The following is a 19,183-nucleotide window of genomic DNA, read 5'->3' as shown; positions in this document are numbered from 1 at the left end:
ACTCAAGGCTCGACTTTGTAATCTATGCACATATAAGATTATCACATAGCAGCCAGCACGACAAGAATTCAAAGGTTGATGAGTTGACGACTATTCAGTCACCAACCATAATTCAGCAAGCAAAGGGACCAGTAACTGGATGCAATATCAATTTAGTCTTACTGAATGCAATATCAATTTATAAAAGATAATAGGAATTCCAAGGCTCTTGTCTAACATAATTGCAGGTTACAGAAATAGCTAAAATATTGTACTTAGTTTTCTCCCCCCTCATCAACTAACTTCACATTCTACAAACCAGCAACTGGAAGTTGAGGTTAGAAAGAATGGCTGCTATAACATGATAGCAACTTCTCCAACCAATCGGATGTCCCTCACTACATCTCCTCCTCCTGGTAATCACCCTCCTCTTCCTCGTACTCCTCATCATCAGCGGTCGCATCCTGATACTGCTGGTACTCCGAGACCAAGTCGTTCATGTTGCTCTCTGCCTCAGTAAACTCCATCTCATCCATTCCTTCCCCAGTATACCAATGCAAGAAAGCCTTCCTCCTGAACATGGCAGTGAATTGCTCACTTACACGCCTGAACATTTCCTGAATCGAAGTCGAGTTGCCGATGAATGTCGACGCCATCTTAAGGCCAGTGGGCGGAATGTCGCAGACAGTCGACTTCACGTTGTTGGGGATCCACTCAACAAAGTAGGAGGAGTTCTTGTTCTGCACATTGAGCATCTGCTCATCCACTTCCTTGGTGCTCATCTTTCCACGGAACATGGCAGAGGCGGTGAGATAACGCCCGTGACGCGGGTCCGCTGCGCACATCATGTTCTTGGAATCCCACATTTGTTGAGTTAGCTCAGGGACTGTGAGGGCTCTGTACTGCTGTGACCCACGAGAGGTAAGCGGAGCAAACCCCACCATGAAGAAGTGGAGACGAGGGAAGGGTATGAGGTTCACAGCAAGTTTCCTTAAATCAGAGTTGAGTTGCCCCGGAAACCTCAAGCAGCAGGTAACTCCAGACATTGTTGCAGATATCAAGTGATTCAAATCTCCAACTGCAACAACCCAACACGCAAAATGTTTGCTCAGTTCACAAATAAGCCTAAATGCAAGACAAGAATACACCACACCAGCCCCAAATATTTCTTCACCAATTACCGCCAGTATATCTCCCAAAATTAATTCAACCATCTATCAAATTTAGATCCATCACATAAACACGATACTCAACTATTCACGAATAGATCTTTTTGCGTTCTTGTCATCTAAAAGAACCATCTAATCAACTTAGATCCATCACATAAACATGACACTCAACTATTCACTAACAGATTTTATGCGTACTCATCATGAAAAAAAGAACGATCTATTTCAAACAGGACCATACGCCGATAAACACATCTTAATGTATAACAAAAAAAAAAAAAAACCAAAAAAGATACATGAGACTTCCTTTTCAGGAAAGAAGGAACTCACAGCTAGGAGTCGTGAGCTTGAGCGTGCGGAAGCAAATGTCATACAAGGCCTCATTATCGAGAACCATACACTCGTCGGCATTCTCGACGAGCTGGTGCACGGACAAAGTGGCGTTGTAGGGCTCCACAACAGTATCCGACACCTTCGGAGACGGGAAGACCGAGAAAGTGAGCATCATCCTGTCGGGATACTCTTCCCTGATCTTCGAGATCAACAGCGTCCCCATTCCCGAACCGGTACCTCCTCCCAACGAATGGCACACCTGAAACCCTGCCGTCCAACCACAACCGAAAAAAAAAAAAAAAAAAATCAATTCTCGCACAAATCGAAACCCTAATCGCAAGCAAAAGATTATCACAACGCGGTTTTCGTACCCTGGAGGCAGTCGCAGTTCTCGGCCTCCTTGCGGACCACGTCGAGGACCGAGTCGATCAGCTCGGCGCCCTCGGTGTAGTGGCCCTTGGCCCAGTTGTTGCCGGCGCCGGACTGGCCGAAGACGAAGTTGTCGGGGCGGAAGATCTGGCCGTAGGGGCCGGAGCGGACGCTGTCCATGGTGCCGGGCTCGAGGTCCATGAGGACGGCGCGGGGGACGAAGCGGCCGCAGCTGGCCTCGTTGTAGTACACGTTGACCCGCTCCAGCTGGAGCTCCGAGTCGCCGTGGTACCGCCCCGTGGCATCGATGCCGTGCTCCGCGCACACCACCTCCCAGAACTTGGCCCCGATCTGGTTGCCGCACTGGCCGCCCTGGATGTGCAGGATCTCACGCATCTTCGCTCGGACGATTGAAGCGCAACGGATTCGAAAAATGGGACTCGAATCGAGAGAGCGAGAGCGAGAGAGGCGAGAGGAAGAGAGAGAGAGAGAGATCGAAATGGAGGAGGAATAATGGAGGACGGGGGGAGGTTTGTCCGGTTATATATGGAGAGAGAGAGAGAGAGAGAGAGAGGAAGAGGGGAGAGAGAATTAGGGCTTCGAAATTCAAACGGTGGAGAGATTTTTCTTTTTTCTTTTTTCTTTTTTTTTAAATGTTAAAGAAATGAGTGGGGGAGAATCGATGGCCAGGTGGCCGCCACTTCGAGGCTTAACGGATAGAAAAAACCCAACGGTTGATGCGAGACCATGCGCTGTACTACTTTTTTGAATTTCGAAATCGCGGCTTGGGCGGGAAACGGTGAACGGCCTTGGCCTCGAGGGGCGCACTCGTAATTTCACCTCCCAACGTTTATTTCACTCACCGTTTTGCTTCGTCTTTTCAAACTCAATTTTGTTAAACATCGAATTACATTGGAATAGCAAGTTTAGCAGTTTTACAACACGCAAGCATCGCATTCGACGGATATGTCCAGAAAAGTGCTTTTGTTTCGGTAAAAATATATGTCCGCTTCAAAATAGCATTATCATCTTCAAGCAAGCACGAAGATCTTCTAAACTAAGTTCTAAGAATTAGTGTGCGATTAGAATTGAAAGCGGATCGAAGATTTGAAGGGCCATTCGAAGATCAATCTCCCAATCCCTTTCGAAAATGGACCCCACCAAGTTGGAAGTGTCATCATGCAGCCAAGAGGGATTTACAAGTTATGATGAGTGAGGCAGAGAAAAAGGAGAAAGCGAGAGGCCATATTTCAAAAGTCCAATAAAAAGCGAAAACGTTGAATTTTTTTCAAAAAGAGTTGAACGAGAATAGTCACAGATTCGATACCAAATATCATTACATTAAGGGCCGGCTTTGAAACGCTTCAAAGAGAGAACCTGAAACTGATAAAGCCATACTAATCCTCGTCACTCCATGTCTATAATGCCTTTAATCTAACTGTGTTTGTGCCAAAAAAACCCATAGGCTAAATTTTCAGAGATGCACACATACACTGGCCATTTTCTGCTCTTCCAGTACTTTCAAGCATTCATTATCGAATTCTATACATGCAGAATAGCTTCCGCACAAATGAAACAAGCGCTCAGGATCAAAGCCTGCCTCGCCAACATCAACAGATCAAATATCGAATAGTACAAAAGCTTTGAGCACTTCACACTTGAATAAAACTCAATGCATTTGACATTTTAATATTCCTTGGCATGTCCGTTTTCCATGCTCATAGGGTTCAACAATGAAATAAATGATTTGACAAAAGTAACACTATTCCCTAATTCACATTTTTTCTTCCTTCTCCTCCTTCTTTCACTCTCTCAGTGCTCATCATCTTCTTATTCCTGCTTCCGCCTTGGCAGTGGGGACTGGGTTTGGTCATGCTCAGATTGCCCCAGGATGGAAACCTCAGAACATTTCGAGCTCAATAGAAAGCGTAAAGACATAATCCATTCCACAACATGACACCAAAGTACTGAAAAGGACATGCAACAAAAAAGAAAAAGAGCAATAGTCTACCCGGCACAACTGAAAAGACGGCCATTCTCCATGAGTGAAATACCAAACGTAACAGACAATAAAGGATGTACAAAGCTTTGGCTCAATGTGGACACTTTTCGAAGCATTCCTTGAAAAGGCAGAAAACCTTCACGTATCACATTAGCTTGGCAAAAACAGGAGAGCATAATGTTTGCGTTAAATATGCTACCTACCAAGGAAAATTCAGGTGTTGCTTTTAGCATGTGTCAGGATAATTGAGTGCTAAAACGTGAAATCATTGTGTGAGAATTTTATTCGTATTTCAGACTAATTTTCCATCCATCCACGTGAAAGGGGCCAAAAATTCTTATAAGGAAATACCATCCAAAAGATAAGGATTCAACCAAAATCAAGGCAGGATAAGAAGGATAGTCCCAAATTTGCACACACTATGCCTACGCAATGCCTTAGGAAACCAAAGCCAGCATGATATGCTGGCACTCTTCCTCCACAACCAAATCATTCCTCCATGTCTAATATACATTTATATGATGTTTAGATGGCTTATCTAGGGCTGTCAAATGGAGATTGACCAAGTCCACTGCATATAAGTGATATCCTTGTATACCATACAGTAATACCAAACCCAAAAAAAACTACATCCTGATACCTTCGTTCAAGTCCTCAATTTAGTTCATGATCTTCCTATTTTCGCTTGTAGAAATCAAAAAGGATGGGCAAAAGGCTTGAAGTTGAGTTGCACCACAACTAAAGCCACAGATTTTCCCACAAGAAAATGCTTGGGTAAAAGGATATCAAAATAAAAAATCAATACATGCATACCAAGGTCAAATACAAATTAAAATGCAGTAAAGGAAAGAAAAAATGCAAGATAACAAAGTGGTCCATGACAAGTTTCCCTCGATAAAAGTCCAATAAGTCCGAAGAACTAGTAGGTGCACCAGACATGTGCCTCCAACTTCCTAGCCATTTGCATTCTCGCCCAAATATTTGCTTAATTGCCCGTCAGAATGGACCCAGAAATTCTAAAAGCATTCAGTTCTAACCATAACAGAAATCACCAGATCGTGTATGGAAGCAACTCTTCCAAAGCAACAAAAATAAGCATTAATGGGTGGCTGCAGGTATTGCACCCTAAGCACAAAACAACAATGCCAATACAAGTAGTGTAAAAAGGCAATTAAAATTACTTAGAATGACCAAAAAGACATCTGAACAATGAATGAAAACCACAGGAAGTAATTGCACGTATTTGGCCAAGTCCACTAAAGTTCTAAAGCGCACTACCACTATGATTAAACTATCACATAAAAGTGCACCCCTAGCTTCATAACATATCCAACTCTTATCTAACAGCCCTCTAAATAACTAAATGGTAGAATAATCATCAAGATGAAGAAAACTCATGATGAAGAAAACTCAGGAGCCTTCAATCCAGTACAAAATTGTCATAACAACCAAATCTATGAGTTAACATGGTTCTTATCAATCACAAGACATTCTTACTGGACTAAGCATGCTATTTGGTAAGATGTTAGCACTAAGCATGAAAATTTATTTGTTCATAGCAATATCAAAACACTTTGATGATAAAGAGAAATGGCTAGTGCAAATATAGATTTGATATAAAAGAATAATCAGAATGATCTTGCAAAATTCAGGGAAAACACGAACCTGGCCAAAACACAAGGAAGAAGCAGAATTTCATGTCCACAATTGCCCATAGAAAGAAAACTGCCCCATAGCCAATCATATCAAGAAGACACGGACAACTTTGTCAGTAGAGAATTACAGATGACTTCACAAATTATAGCAATTTTAGAGGGTTTCATTATTCACAACAAGAAGTCAAGCAGAGTTTTCTGGACACGCGATTTTTTCCAAATGCACCAATCATGAGTAATTAACTCAGCGTTGTAATCATACAATAAAAATTTCACAAATGGCTTCACGAAATCATGAAAATTCTATTTCTTAATATCAGGTGTAGTGTGATACATAGGTTTAAAATTTTGCGTCATTGACATTCATTATGTCAAATTCCCACTCTCACATTGCAATCTATCATGTATCTCTTTTTTTCTTTTGGTCGAAATCTATTTATCTCATTTGCCTATAACCTTAGAACCACATAAAATTTGTTTGAGTAGTTTTGCAGGACGAATATTATGGACTTTTTTTCTTTAAGAGCTTATTGCATTTAATATTTTTTTGTTAAGACTTATAAGAAATTGATATCATCGCGTTTTTCAGATTCAACACAAAATACTGCTCACAGCAGATTCTTTGTTAAGTTTGTATTCTTCTGGAACAAATTCGATTGCTGTTCCAATTATTCATAATTAAAGATTCAATATTCCACTTAGACTAAGAGTGATATATAGACTTTGCTTTTTCCTATAAACCATAGGAAGATCCATAGTAGGATCATTCCACCGTTATTTAATGGCTTATTTGGCTTGATTTATCTTGTAAGAGTGGAAGGAACTCATTACATTTGTCCAAGATCCTAATTTCATGCTTAGTCATGTAGGAAATACCTGAATTCTCCAGTATACCAGGATCACGTATATCATACAAGAAATGAGAAAAAGGTTTAAAGTTACTCAATTATTGCACTGCTCATGTGGCAAAATCTGAATGTGTAAACTCTCCAATCCATATCTGACCCCATTTCATACTTCGTTAGATCATTAATTAGCAAAATCACTAGATGTCCCCAATCCATAGCTAGGTTACTTGACACTAATTGCACAGCCACATCATTCAACTTGCCAACCATTATTAACATACATACATACTATAAATAAGGTGAATGTGACAACTACCACTTGTTGTTTCTCTCCTTCAACAATTGAAGATGCAAAGTAATTATCATAATAACAATTGATTGTTTTTCGTAACACTTAGCCTCGTAGGAAATACTGGAATTCTCCCGTAACCCAGATCACAGATATCATATAAGGGATGTGATGAAGGTTCAAGTCACTCAATTAATGCACTGCTTACATGGCAAAGTCTGACTCTGTAAACTCTCCAATCCATATTTAATTCCATTTCATATTAGTTGGATCATTAATTAAACTAATGCAATAGCAAGAAATCACTATGTAAGTCCAATCCATAGTTACTTCACACTAATTGGACAACCACGACATTTAACTTGCCCACCATTATTAACATGCATACATACCATAAATAAGGAATGTGACAACAACTACTTGTTCCTTTCCTTTAATTGCCCACCATTATTAACATGCATAAATACCATAAATAAGGAATGTGACAACAACTACTTGTTCCTTTCCTTTAACATATGAAGATGCCTAGTAATTATCATATTAACTAGTTATTTTCTTTCCCTTCTCTATTTCCCACCTGTCAAATCCAACTCAAAAAGAGAATTAACTACTTTTACTAAATCAGCCCATGTATTCCAACCATGAAAACTGTCTAAAACATGGGAAGAATTTATGATTCTTAACTACATCGCTATATCAGTGATTCCCCATCTCTGCCACATCTACAAAAACTTCTCTATGTGCATCCATAAAGAACATATTCAAAATGAACCATTATTTATTTACCACTCTCACATTAAATTACATAAAAAAATTTACAACTTCAAGGTGCAGATGATCCACTATTCACTTGAAAGCCAGTCCACTAGTAATTTTTTGGTGCAGAAGGTGATTAAAATGATTTGAGAAACTAGTTTAATCTCATATCTTAACCCTTAACAGTTACTAATCACCTAACCAGAAAAAGGAACTTTTCCAGCACATTCACTTAGAAACTGTTACACTTGTGCGAGATTAAATCTAGTAAGGTTGACCTGAAGGATGGATCAAGGTGGGCAGATATATCTTGACCATAAAATAGAAGGATGAAAGAAAGCCATCACATGGGTAGATGAACATGGATATGAAAATGGAGTGACCAGGCCAATTGGACCAATGATCAGCAACAGCCTTTCCAAAATTTCCTAATTCCATATGGAATTGTCACCCCTCACTGCTTCATCTTTGCCATCATCCAACTTCTATTTAAAAAAGTTCAAACTATTCCACCTCACAGTGTAAAATGCAATTTGTTAGTCAAGACGGTAACTCAAAACATCAAGTTCTTCCTCACTTCTCTTTTCTTATCACCTTTTTCCCTTCAATATTTTTCCTCCCTCTTACCATTACTGTCATTTTTCCACATTTGGATTCCATGAATCATCCTCAACGTATGACTTTTGCAAGCTAAGAAGCATACCAATCTGAGTTATATTCATAGTATTTTGGAGATTCTTTACCTTTTCTATTTCCTTTAGATTATCTCCATTATAAATGTGTTTCCAAACATCTTATGTAACTTTATGAATACTCTCAACTTATGACTTTTGCAAGATAAAGAACAAACCAGTCTGAGTTAATACTCAAATAGTATTTCCAAGGTTCTTTACCTTTTCTATCTCCTGTAGATTATCTCCATTATAAATGTATTTCCAAACATTTTATGTAACTTTACGAATACTGAGTAAAGCCGTGTTCTTGAATCTACAATCTTGTTAATTTATTGGGATGTGACAATAAGCCAATCACAATCATAACATAAGAATTTTACTACACAATTGTTACTCAGAAACGATAACAGATGACAAATGCATCTGATCAAGTGATTTAACAACCATTTATTATCTTCGATTACACCATTACTTATATAGGTACAATAAGGTCCAAAATAGGGAAGAAAGAGGTGTTTCCACGACTCTACCAATAATGCTTATCCACTATACAACAGTAAATTTTCGGAACTCGGAAATACAAAATCTTCATTATTGAATTCATGGTGGGATCATCTTACAGGAGCCATATCGGGAATAAAATCTGAAAGTGAAAAAGCCGATGATGATACTACCAATACAAAACCTACTCATGAATATTAAAAGATTTTAATTCTGAAAAAATCTATGTCAATGACGATCTTACCACATCAAAATATGTGCAGTAAACCTTTCCACAAAGTTTTGGCCTTTCTTTGTCAGCTTCTCCCAAAAAACACAGGTTGAATTGAAAAGATCTATTGTAAGAAGAAATTTCACCAAAAACCAAAAAAAAAAAAAAAGGAAAGATCAAACCTAGGAATCATCTTTGAGATAACGTAGTATGATTGCATGATGCAGCAGGAGCAGATCCAGTCGAAATTCAATAACGCTGACATGCAGTTTTTTGTTTTGGCAGTAAGAAAGCTAGCTAGTCGACTTGTAGAATAGATAAGAGTTCTCCAAATGAAAATAACATGAATTTGAACACCTCCAAGGTAACAAAACCTACCTCTCCATCAGCCCACATAAGATTTTGCTACCTCTCTCCCTCTCTCCCTCTCTCTCTCCCTCTCTCTCTCTCTCTCTCTCATGTATCTACAAGATATGGCTAACATGTACTTTTTTAAACGTTAGCAATATACAATTATTTTCATCAGGTCCAAACTATAGAGCATATCGAGGAACATGATGGACCACTGTTGCTGAGCCAACTGAAGAACTTCTCCCAAATACTGCTGGCTATTACATGTCTACCATCCTATCCTTTGTCATGCAAGTATTGACATAACTCAGTAGCATTTAATGATGCCATAAAGTGAATCTCGTATGATAATATGTCAACTAGCACTCCAGCTCATACCTATGTCATAGAAATAATTAACTACTTGAAGTTGCATCCAACAGTGCATAATATATCCTTGCCTTTTACCTTTCAAATGGATAAAATACTGTAGGCACCTTGAAGTCTCAATCTCATAGTAATATTTCTAAAAGGCATTTTCTTTATATACTCCTAATGCCATTGGCTAGACCCAGCGAGAAATTGCATTCCTCCTAGAAGAGTCATCAGTCAAGACATGGCGAAGACACAATGAACCTTCTCAAAATTAGGCTAATATTTCATATTTGGGCAGGCCTCCAAACGACAAAACCCGGAGAGGATTCTTGTTATACTAGGCCAACCACAATATTTCTTTTCTCCACAGAAAACAAGCATAAACATCAACACCTGAGAGAAATGCCTTTATAATATCTCGAGAAAGATATAATGTTCTTGGAGAAGTCAACAATGTATTTGTACATATGGATTTTTCCCTTTTTCAGCTTAAATGACGGAAGCTAAGAATCCATATGAAAAGCAATCGATGATAGCCATGGAAGAAAAAGAGGGAAAGCTAATAAGTTTGAAGTTGGAGCAATACAAGAGTACAGGAAAAACACTAGATATAGGTTCAGGATCATAGCCAACAAACTTAGCAAAAGTAACATAAACTGTCTTGAAAGCATAAAAGAGACATGCAAGGTAATACCTAGATTTCTAAGTCATAGATACCAAGAAAAACAGGTCATGGCAATCAACAGTGCAGCGCACAGCCAAGTTTAATGCTTGCTCTCTCGATCCTCAAAACCAGCATTTTTCCACTTGCTAGCACCTTCAGCTGAAATTATTCCCCTGAATTGGCTGCAGAATCAACAAAAAGATCATATTAAACAAAGAAAAAACAAGCAACGGTCACAATACTAAAACAAATATTTACATGATCTTTTTAATGCTTGTTTTCTTGACCCTCAATACCGGCATTCTTCAACTTGCTAGCATCATCGACTGAGGATCGATCACTGAAACTTCTACAAAGTCACAAAAAAGGGATATAATAAAACTAATAAATCAAAAGATTAAAAGAGAGAAGGAAACACCCACAATAATAAAATAAATGTTCACATTTTCTGTTTCTTGGCATTCTGCTGCTTAATGCTTCGAACCATGTCCATAGCTATTTTCTGGTGCTCCCTTGTTTGTGAATGCAGGTCCAGACCTTCAACTGTTTCACAATCCACTTTACAAATCCGACACCAGCCCATACTTGCTGCCTTTCTCTTTCTTGAGTTTTCAAAAGAATCCATGTCACCCTTCATACAAAATATCAACAAGAGAATTATAAACAATATGGTCCTTGGGAATAGAATAAATATACTTTGGGCTAACCAAAAAGAGGCAATGATCAAATAAGGAATAGTTCATCAAAATATGCACGGAGTATGCATTGAAAATCAGCGCTACTCAACTGTATACTTTCCATCATTAGGGAGTCCTTGGAGAGGAAAGTTGCTTCTGAATCCAGTCTCACCAAATCTTGGATGACCAAACCTGTTGCCTCGAATTGACTCAAGCCCAACTGGTTCTCCTACACGAGTATGGCTGTGGAAGGCTCCCAAACCAGCAGGCTCACCCATCCGCATTTGCATGGGCAGGTCATGAGAACCAAAAGCATCACCTTTGCGTATATGGCTTGACATAAAATCATCACCACTTAGACCACCATTCCTCAAATGCTCACCCATCCTTAAATTCCTTGTGTCCTCAAAATGATTCTTATGAAAATGGCTTGGCAAAGCTGGAAACCTACCTTCTGGGAAAGAACTGCCAGCACCATATACATGTGGCTCCCTCCTACCATTGTCAGCAGGAGGATTTCGTTGAACACCTGGAAGGCCTTCAAATCCATGTGAAGGGATGCCAGAATGCTCTCTACCTGGGCTTCGATGGGTCAAACCATCCTTATGACGTTGACTGTAACTTGGCAGCGATTCAAAACCTTCACGACCAAAAGAAGAACCTAATCTCGCAGGGTTGTCATCGGGATGACCTAATGCTCTTTCACCAAGTACACCAGTACGATCATATGATTGGAAGTTCCTTGATGAGGCAGCTGCGTACTTAGGTGCATTGTCAGGATTAAATCCACGAAATTCTTTGTCAAGAGGATCTTTATTAAAAGGACTTCCAGAGGAAAAGCGGCCCCCATACTTTTGCACAGCCTCAGCATCCGAATGATATGGTCCACGAAATCCTCTAGTATCTCCTTCAAAAGCTCCACGGTCAAAACCACGACGAGATGGGTCCATAGATGGAGGATTGAACCGTTCATCAGGCAAGGACTTCAACGCAGAGTCAAATCCAGGAGGCTGGCCCATTCTTGACAAGTTTGATTGGATTTCTGAAGGATGTCCAAATACACGTTCCATGTTCCTCGGAAGATTACTGTCAGTTTGTCTACCATCCATAAAGACAGGCCTCTGGTTTGGAAAGTTTTCAGCCTCAAGTACATTGTTAGGTTGCTTATGAGCCATTCCAGAAGCAGGTCCAAAGGCGGGAGGGCCTTGATTATACATACCTTGCGGAAGAACTGATTGGGGGCCAAATTGCCCTTGACCTCTCCCAAAGGATGCTATAGGGGCTTGACCAGGTGGTAAATTACTAAAGCCAGGAGGACCATGATGAGATACAGAGTGACCTGGCATTGGTGGGTGTTGTGGAGGTCCAAGAGGAGGCTGTTGCAACATTGGAGGCACAGAAGGCCTATGTTGAAAGGACGATCCATGAGGAAGCAGTGAAGCTTGATGCCTACGTTGATCAACGACCTGATTTGGATGAGAAGCTTGCAAACTACCGCCAGTCTGAACATTTCCAGGAGGAAGGAAACGCCGAGGATCATCATACCCATGAGTAAAGGTAGTAACATGAGGCTGAGGCAAGTTTCTCTCTTGTTGACCAGACTGTGGTACAATTTTTCCATCGCTGCCAGAACGATGTAGCACCAAGTTGGAGTTCTTCTGCAAACCAGTTTCTTGCACCAGAGAATTTCTCCTTGATGAGCTATCCACATTTCCCTTTTCTTCTCGTGCCACATTCTCCTCTGACATGGGGCCAATACCAGAACTGTCTTTCTGATCTCCCATAAGAATTGCACCTTTTCCATGGGAAGGCTCCATCATATTTTCTGTGGTCTCTCCCTTCACCTTCCGCTTTATAGAATGCTCTTCATCATTTAATGCCGGTGCTTCAGATAGAATCTCATGAGTGGATGTATCTGCAAAAGACCCACCAGGTTCCCCTATAGCCTTGTGATCATCATCTAGATGCTTTGCCTCAATTTCAGATCTCACCATCTTCATTTCAATAGAATCAGTTCCCAAAGATGACGCTACATCCTTTCTACCACCTGCTCGAGGCAGTAGATCTGGTCGCTGCTCACCCGCACTTGATATTGTTGCCCCAGCCTGTTGCTCCAAAGAGAATTGTGCTTGATTATGGGAACTGACCAAGTTATTGTGGTTGAAACTAGCCTGCATTGACTTGACCTGGGCTGGAACACCCGACTGTGGGTAGAATTGTGATGGGATCCCCTGATTTGGAAAGGTTGGCCTCCCAACACTCTGCTGTGGCTGTGGATGGGTTGGGAACTGTGGTTGCAATGGATGAAGAGGAGGACCATGAGGGCGCAAGTGCGACTGCACCTGCTGCTGCTGAACAAAAGTACCTTGATGTGCAGATCCAGGTTGTCCTCCAGAAGACGGCTGCTGAGTTGGATACTGTTGAGGCATCGGCGGTTGAAATGGTGGGATGACTCCTCGTTGTGGGACCGAGTGTCCTGGTTGTTGAGTATGGGAGTAAATGCCCTGCTGCTGCTGACCGGGTGGAATGCTCAAGTTTTGAGCAGGTGAAGGCAACAGAGCTGGTTGTTGCTGTTGGTTTGGAGCTACAACTTGAGAAGCTGGATTCATATGGGGAGGAGGTTGAGGAAACTGACCCTGCATTTGATTAAACTGCTGAGCCTGTTGGTGAGGACGAACATTCATCATGTGCTGCTGGGGAGCTTGCGGGGTAGGCTGCGTTTGTGGATAAGACTGATAGCCAGTTACTGCCTGACCCGATGGATGCTGTGTTTGAGACTGCCCCTGATTGACCTGAGGATGCAGGTGAGCCTGGGAAGGAGGTAGTACCTGTGATACAGGTTGAGTTGGTAAATGATGTTGAACTGGAGCAACAGGTCTCTGTTGAAGCTGGAGGTGGGGAGGCGCCTGAGGTTGAGTCTGTGGATGGGGATACTGTGCCTGCGCTTGCAGTTGCTGATGCTGAGGCACCTGTACATGTGGCTGTGGATGAGATAGAATGGGATATTGGGGTTGTGGTTGGGATTGGGATTGGGATTGAGGATACAGCAAAGCCTGCGATGGGTGAACCTGAGCCTGAACTTGTGATTGCAATGTCATGTTTGGTTGAAGTTGCTGCTGCAGATTCTGAGATTGGGCAACTGCAGCAGACTGGGCGTGTAGTTGCACTTGCAGCTGTCCATAGACCTGAGGCTGGACTTGATTTTGGGCCTGGGGCTGACCCTTGGGCTGTGTATGAGATTGAGGTAGGGGTTGGGGTTGGGGCTGGGGCTGGGGCTGGGGCTGGGGCTGGGGCTGGACCTGCGGTTGGGGCTGGGGCTGGGGCTGGGTCTGGAGCGGGGGCTGGGTCTGGAGCTGGGGCTGGGGCTGGGGCTGGCTCTGGCTCTGGCTCTGGGTCTGGGGTTGGGTCTGGGGTTGGGTATACACCTGGGGTTGCTGGACGGCCGGCTGCTGATATGGATAGTACTGCTGATACTGCTGTTGATATGGATCATATCCTATATACTGTTGATAATACTGATGATAATGTTGCTGTTGATGCTGATACCATTGCTCTGGAGTGAGAGTAGCAGCCTGACCGACACCTTGGACCAGAGAAGTTGAGCTAATTTGTTGTGCTGATGTTGCAGGTGTAGCAGTTTGAGAAGTCTGAGCCTCAGGAGCCTGAGAACTTGCAGTCCCAGCCTGATTAGTACTCTGGCCCTGGCCAGCAGTAGTAGTATTTGTACCAGACGCCTCTTGAGAACCCTCTGCTGGCTGCACTTGAGGATGCACACCCTGCCATCATAATTGATTGGTCATGGACATACCTAATTTACAATAACTATCCAAAATTTAAGGATGTCCCTGTACTCACAGGGCAACTCTGTGCATGTTCCTGGACTTGGCGATGCACAATCTGAATTCCACACCGGTTGCACACAACAGGAGAATTGCCGAAGGCACATCCAGCACAATGAGTGACACACTCAGAAAGTGGACCTTGCCATGTGCATCCACTCCTGTGATATAGGCAATGCACTGGTATTTTGCTGATAGTCTCAGCCAATGCTTTATTTGATTCTATGAGCGGCTGCAACAAATGAAAAAACCTCAAAATCCCAGCTTAAAAAACATTAAAACAACGATTGTTTACGCAACTCCAGGATGCAAACCTTTGAATCTGCTTCAGTAACCAGATAGCCATCGTAAGGGCAAGCCTTAGTACTGCTGGCAATGTATGCCAGACATGGTTTACAGTACAGGTGAGTACACTGCGACTGAAGAGCTTCATTTGGGTATACAAGCAAACGACAAACAGGACAGAAGTACTCTCCAGCTAGAGATTGGATGTTCAAAATGCATTCGTTGTCAAACCCCATGTTAACTCACAGGTAATCAACCTATGGTCAGACTTTCATGATCTGTTTGAAGGAAAAAAATAAATAAAAGAACTGTTAATACAAACGAAAAAGGAACATCCCACGTAATAGCTATTATAAACTGCAAAAAGCTTATAAGGACGAATAAAAATGGTGCAACCTCAACTAAAACCAAACGAGAAAACAAAATAGAATGAACTCTTCAAGAGAATTTCAAACAAGAATGCACAGAGTTGGCTACCTAATTTTATCTAGCATGATCTCCCCACCAAATAGACTTATACTCTCTTAGCTCAGCTCAATCAAAACCACATTTCCTTTCTCACTCAATTGTTCTCTTTTTACCAAATTAGGCGGACATAATTTTTACAATGATAAATGAAAATCCAAAGATTCCTTAAGACATACTCTTTCTCTCAAACCAAACAAAAGAGGCATCATCAACTATAACTGCAAACTCAAGAGAAGAAATGCACTGAAAAAGACATATTCATCCCACACTCCAGCTGCAACATTCACATGTATATCACAATATGAGCTGATGATTGGGATTTCAGAGATTCATGAGGGCAAGACGGACAGTCTAAATACAAAAGGAAAAGCAAAAGGGATTGATATTTATTGTCTTGCAAAAGGTCTGAAACCGAATTGTGTCACCAGTTCATCTGGGGATCGGACACAATTAAGCAGCTCACAAAGATCATTCCACTTCTTCCGCCAATAAAAGCACGTCAATAAAGCGCAAATCTTTCCCACCAGTAAAGCATGTTAAAGTACCTTATAAAGCCAAGTACCGTTGTCCTAGACTTCATTTCATCATATTGAAAAGCAAATGCTATCTAACTTATCCAGCAAGATAAATCCTTTCAAGTATAGAAGCAATCTTCATGAGATGCGAATCTCTTCACAGTTATTTTTGAGAAAAGATAATTCCATTTACGTGGATGAATTAAATGCAGAGTTTCCCGATGGCAACATCTTTTAGAACGCATTCGATTCTTTCTTCTGACCTGGTGCAAACAATCGGGATTTGATCTGCATGGTTAATATTGCATGACAAAAAGCAGGAAGAAAATGCATCTAAAATGAGACAAATTCACCAGAAACTTCATTCTGCATGGCAAACTAATTTAGTACTTTCTCGTGGTTTACTCATGCAAATTACATCACACGTACACATACAAATACACATAACCAATTTCATACTCCGCATAGAAATTTACAGCGAAGTGGTTCAAACACTAATTGCAATTTCACTTGCCTTGATTTTATCATGGTTTGAGCATTTGATGTAATATCACATCATGCAGTTCCTGGGATTAAGTCAGCCGTATCTACATCTCCCAAACATTCGGATGTACCACCCCCCAGTGCTTACTTAATAAAGCGAAACCGTCATAATTATGATGCAAACAATCAGAAAACAATATCTCCTCCTAAAACAGTAAACCACGAATTAAATGTTGAACCGTCGAAAACTTAGCTTGCCCATTTTACAGTCTTAGGAGGAGATAATGTTTTCTAATTGTTTGAAACATAATTATGATGGCAAAATTATTCATGTGCGCATAAATATAGTTTATTACACCCCATGCACGTCAACTTCAGTTTGAAAGGATGATCCATGCAGTGTGATAGCAAATATTTGCAATCAAACTCAAGAAAATGATGACAAAAGTGAAACCTCCTTAAACCGAAGAACACCAAGCCAAAGCAATATGCTAATGGAAGAAAATCCAGATTGTCCAACAAATGCAACACTGAACTCCTTTGAAGCACGAGAAGATAAAAGGATGACATCAAGGGTCACCAATTTCAGAATCAGCATGCCAATGGTATCACGGTCTGGTGGTACAGGGAGGGTGAAGGTATGGACCGTGAGTAGTCCAAAACACCTTAAAATATAACAAATCAACGCAAGCACATACGAACAAACACCGGTAGGACCACATCCGCAAACTGAACAGTAATAAGTTTGAACAACACATCCAAGGGGAAACAAACTAGATTCTTTATCATGACAAAGCACTAAACACGAGCTAACTTACAAAATCCAAGTCCAGCAACCTCTATGATAAGTCAAAACAGTGCCTGTTTCCACTCTTTTTCCCCATTCGGTTTCAAAAACCACGTACATGATGTTAAAACCCACTTCCATTCGCTCTAGCAATCTCTCCAACCAAATATCGAAGTTCTAAACGATTAGGCAAGTTTCCACCTTTTAGCCTGATTTTGCAGGGGAAAAAGAAAACTACAGCCCGACCCGATATACCCATCATCATCGGAATTTCAGAAACAACGGACCTAACAACAAAAACCCACGTGCAAGAATTTAAACACCCGCACGAGAAGGAAAAATTCTGCCTTCCGCCACTGATCACGAACCCATACCTCGCAAGAAGTAGCCAACGAGCTCGATTTTCAGACAAGAAGCCCCGTAGCCCGACCCGATGCACCTGCAGAAATCAACAACGCGGACCCGATCAATGGAAAGGCAAAACAGACGGAGGCCGCCGGGGGCTGCCCAGATACCAGATAGATCAAATAAAGAACGCCTAGGAACCTCACGAAAAAAAAAAGAAAAAGAAGAGAGAATCAAAGCTAGGGTTCGCGTTTCCACGAAAAGGATCCATCACCATCGCGAACTAGGAAGCCAGACCAAACAGTAGCGAACCAGGGAGATCCAGACCTTCCAGGGGGGAGACGATCGAGGCGGGCGGAGAGGAATCCGAAGCGAGGCGAGGGCACCGGAGGATCGGGCGCCGATCGAGCGAGGGCGGGCGGTAGAAATGCCGGCGAGAGAGGGAACAGATTTCCCCGAATCTGGAGCAAAGTGACGAGCGGCGTCCGAGCGCAGGAGAATGCCCTAACGCCTATTGCCGAGAGCAAAGTGACGAGACGTTGGACTGGGAGAGCTGGGGGTTATATAGGGAGGGACGATGAGGAACCGAATTTGAAAAAGTGTGGACTGCTGCCGTTTTAATTGGTGCGAATCTGATTTTCTTAGCCATTTGCCTTAATGATTCTTCCGGTCTTTCTTTTATTTCAATAAAAAAAAAATTCTAGACTTGAGCAAATCCTTAAAATGCTCAAGAAAAAAGAAATAGCAGTAGGGGTCACCTTTGTATTCCCACTCATCCAGAAAAAAGAAATAGCACTAGGGGTCACCTTTGTATTCCCACTCATCCAGAAAGAAAGGTTTGGGTGAGAATAGAGGAGTATGCCAGTGGAGAAGATAAAACACTACATCGATATGTGTATTAGCCTCTGCCGAATAGGAGAGTATGGTAACTTTTCATGCCTAAAATGAGGTAGGGTGGTGTCAAAGCCATTGCAAGTGAGCTAAGCTCAAGCCTATCGACCAGCTGCATGGTTGTGCAGTCGATTGATAGGACTGAGCCTTAATGACCGATTAATTCCTTTGATCTTTTTTTTTTGTATAAAATCATTCATTCATGACGTGATGAAAATAGCTTTGATCAGTGGCAGTAATTTGAGATAGTTGCTTACTTGATCACTTCGATTATATATGAATACAAAAATGAGATTATGATAAGGTAAATGGGTGTGGTATTTTGACAACGTGGTTGCATGATGAGGTGACAAAGGGAACGGTTATATATCTTCTAACCCTAGACTTCAATTTAATTTGCACCAAGGAAGGGGTATCTTATGAGTAGATTTGCAAAACTCAATGCTTGCATGCGGTGATCATTTTCTTTGTTTTAAAGTTTTTTTTTACAAATCTTTGTTTTGAAGTTTAACTCTTGATCATTTTGATGATTTTTCGATTCAAATGGATTAGTGTTTTGATGTCCTCGTTCTCCTACCTTTGGTGCCGCATGGCCAAGTTATGTAAAGAGTTGTATTTAGTAAAGATTTACGATTGAATTCTTGTATTCAACGAACATTCATTTGTAGTTGTGTTGCCGCCACTTAAGGAGCAGATTTGGAATTTACCCATCAAAACAAATTCCTCATTTTTTTAAAC

General features: G+C 41.3%; 2 protein-coding genes across 7 annotated transcripts; both read right to left on the bottom strand.

Moving 5' to 3' along the window:
• Nucleotides 1-151: 151 nt before the first annotated feature.
• On the bottom strand, nt 152-2,311 carry TUB2 (tubulin beta-9 chain). The gene is given in 3 exon segments (NM_001302709.1): nt 152-1,057; nt 1,479-1,748; nt 1,853-2,311. Coding segments are annotated over 3 exon segments (1,344 nt in total). The 5' UTR covers nt 2,247-2,311; the 3' UTR covers nt 152-377.
• A 1,164-nt stretch (nt 2,312-3,475) lies between these two features.
• LOC108957680 (chromatin modification-related protein eaf-1-like) lies at nt 3,476-18,101 on the bottom strand. 6 transcript variants are annotated; one of them, XR_001984655.2, is made up of 10 exons: nt 17,882-18,100; nt 17,584-17,648; nt 14,986-15,234; nt 14,688-14,903; nt 10,943-14,608; nt 10,599-10,786; nt 10,414-10,504; nt 10,186-10,337; nt 8,820-8,910; nt 3,476-5,577 (listed from the first exon to the last, which is right to left on the bottom strand). XR_001984655.2 is itself a non-coding variant. In XM_018868730.2 (8 exons), exons 3-7 carry the CDS (start codon nt 15,190-15,192, stop codon nt 10,423-10,425), a joined length of 4,356 nt encoding a protein of 1,451 aa, XP_018724275.2. In that variant the 5' UTR covers nt 15,193-15,234; nt 17,584-17,648; nt 17,882-18,101; the 3' UTR covers nt 9,886-10,337; nt 10,414-10,422. The 6 variants fall into 6 exon arrangements, 4 of the variants coding, with proteins under 4 accessions (XP_018724275.2, XP_039162615.1, XP_039162616.1 ...); XR_001984656.2 differs by lacking the exon at nt 8,820-8,910; XM_018868730.2 differs by lacking the exons at nt 3,476-5,577; nt 8,820-8,910 and having other exon boundaries at nt 9,886-10,337; nt 10,414-10,501; nt 17,882-18,101.
• Nucleotides 18,102-19,183: the final 1,082 nt, after the last annotated feature.

The sequence above is a fragment of the Eucalyptus grandis genome, chromosome 2 (genome assembly GCF_016545825.1).
Source record: "Eucalyptus grandis isolate ANBG69807.140 chromosome 2, ASM1654582v1, whole genome shotgun sequence".
Classification (NCBI taxonomy): Eukaryota; Viridiplantae; Streptophyta; class Magnoliopsida; order Myrtales; family Myrtaceae; genus Eucalyptus; species Eucalyptus grandis.
The sequence above is the reverse complement of the archived record's forward strand: the minus strand, read 5'-3'. Positions and strand labels throughout refer to the sequence as shown.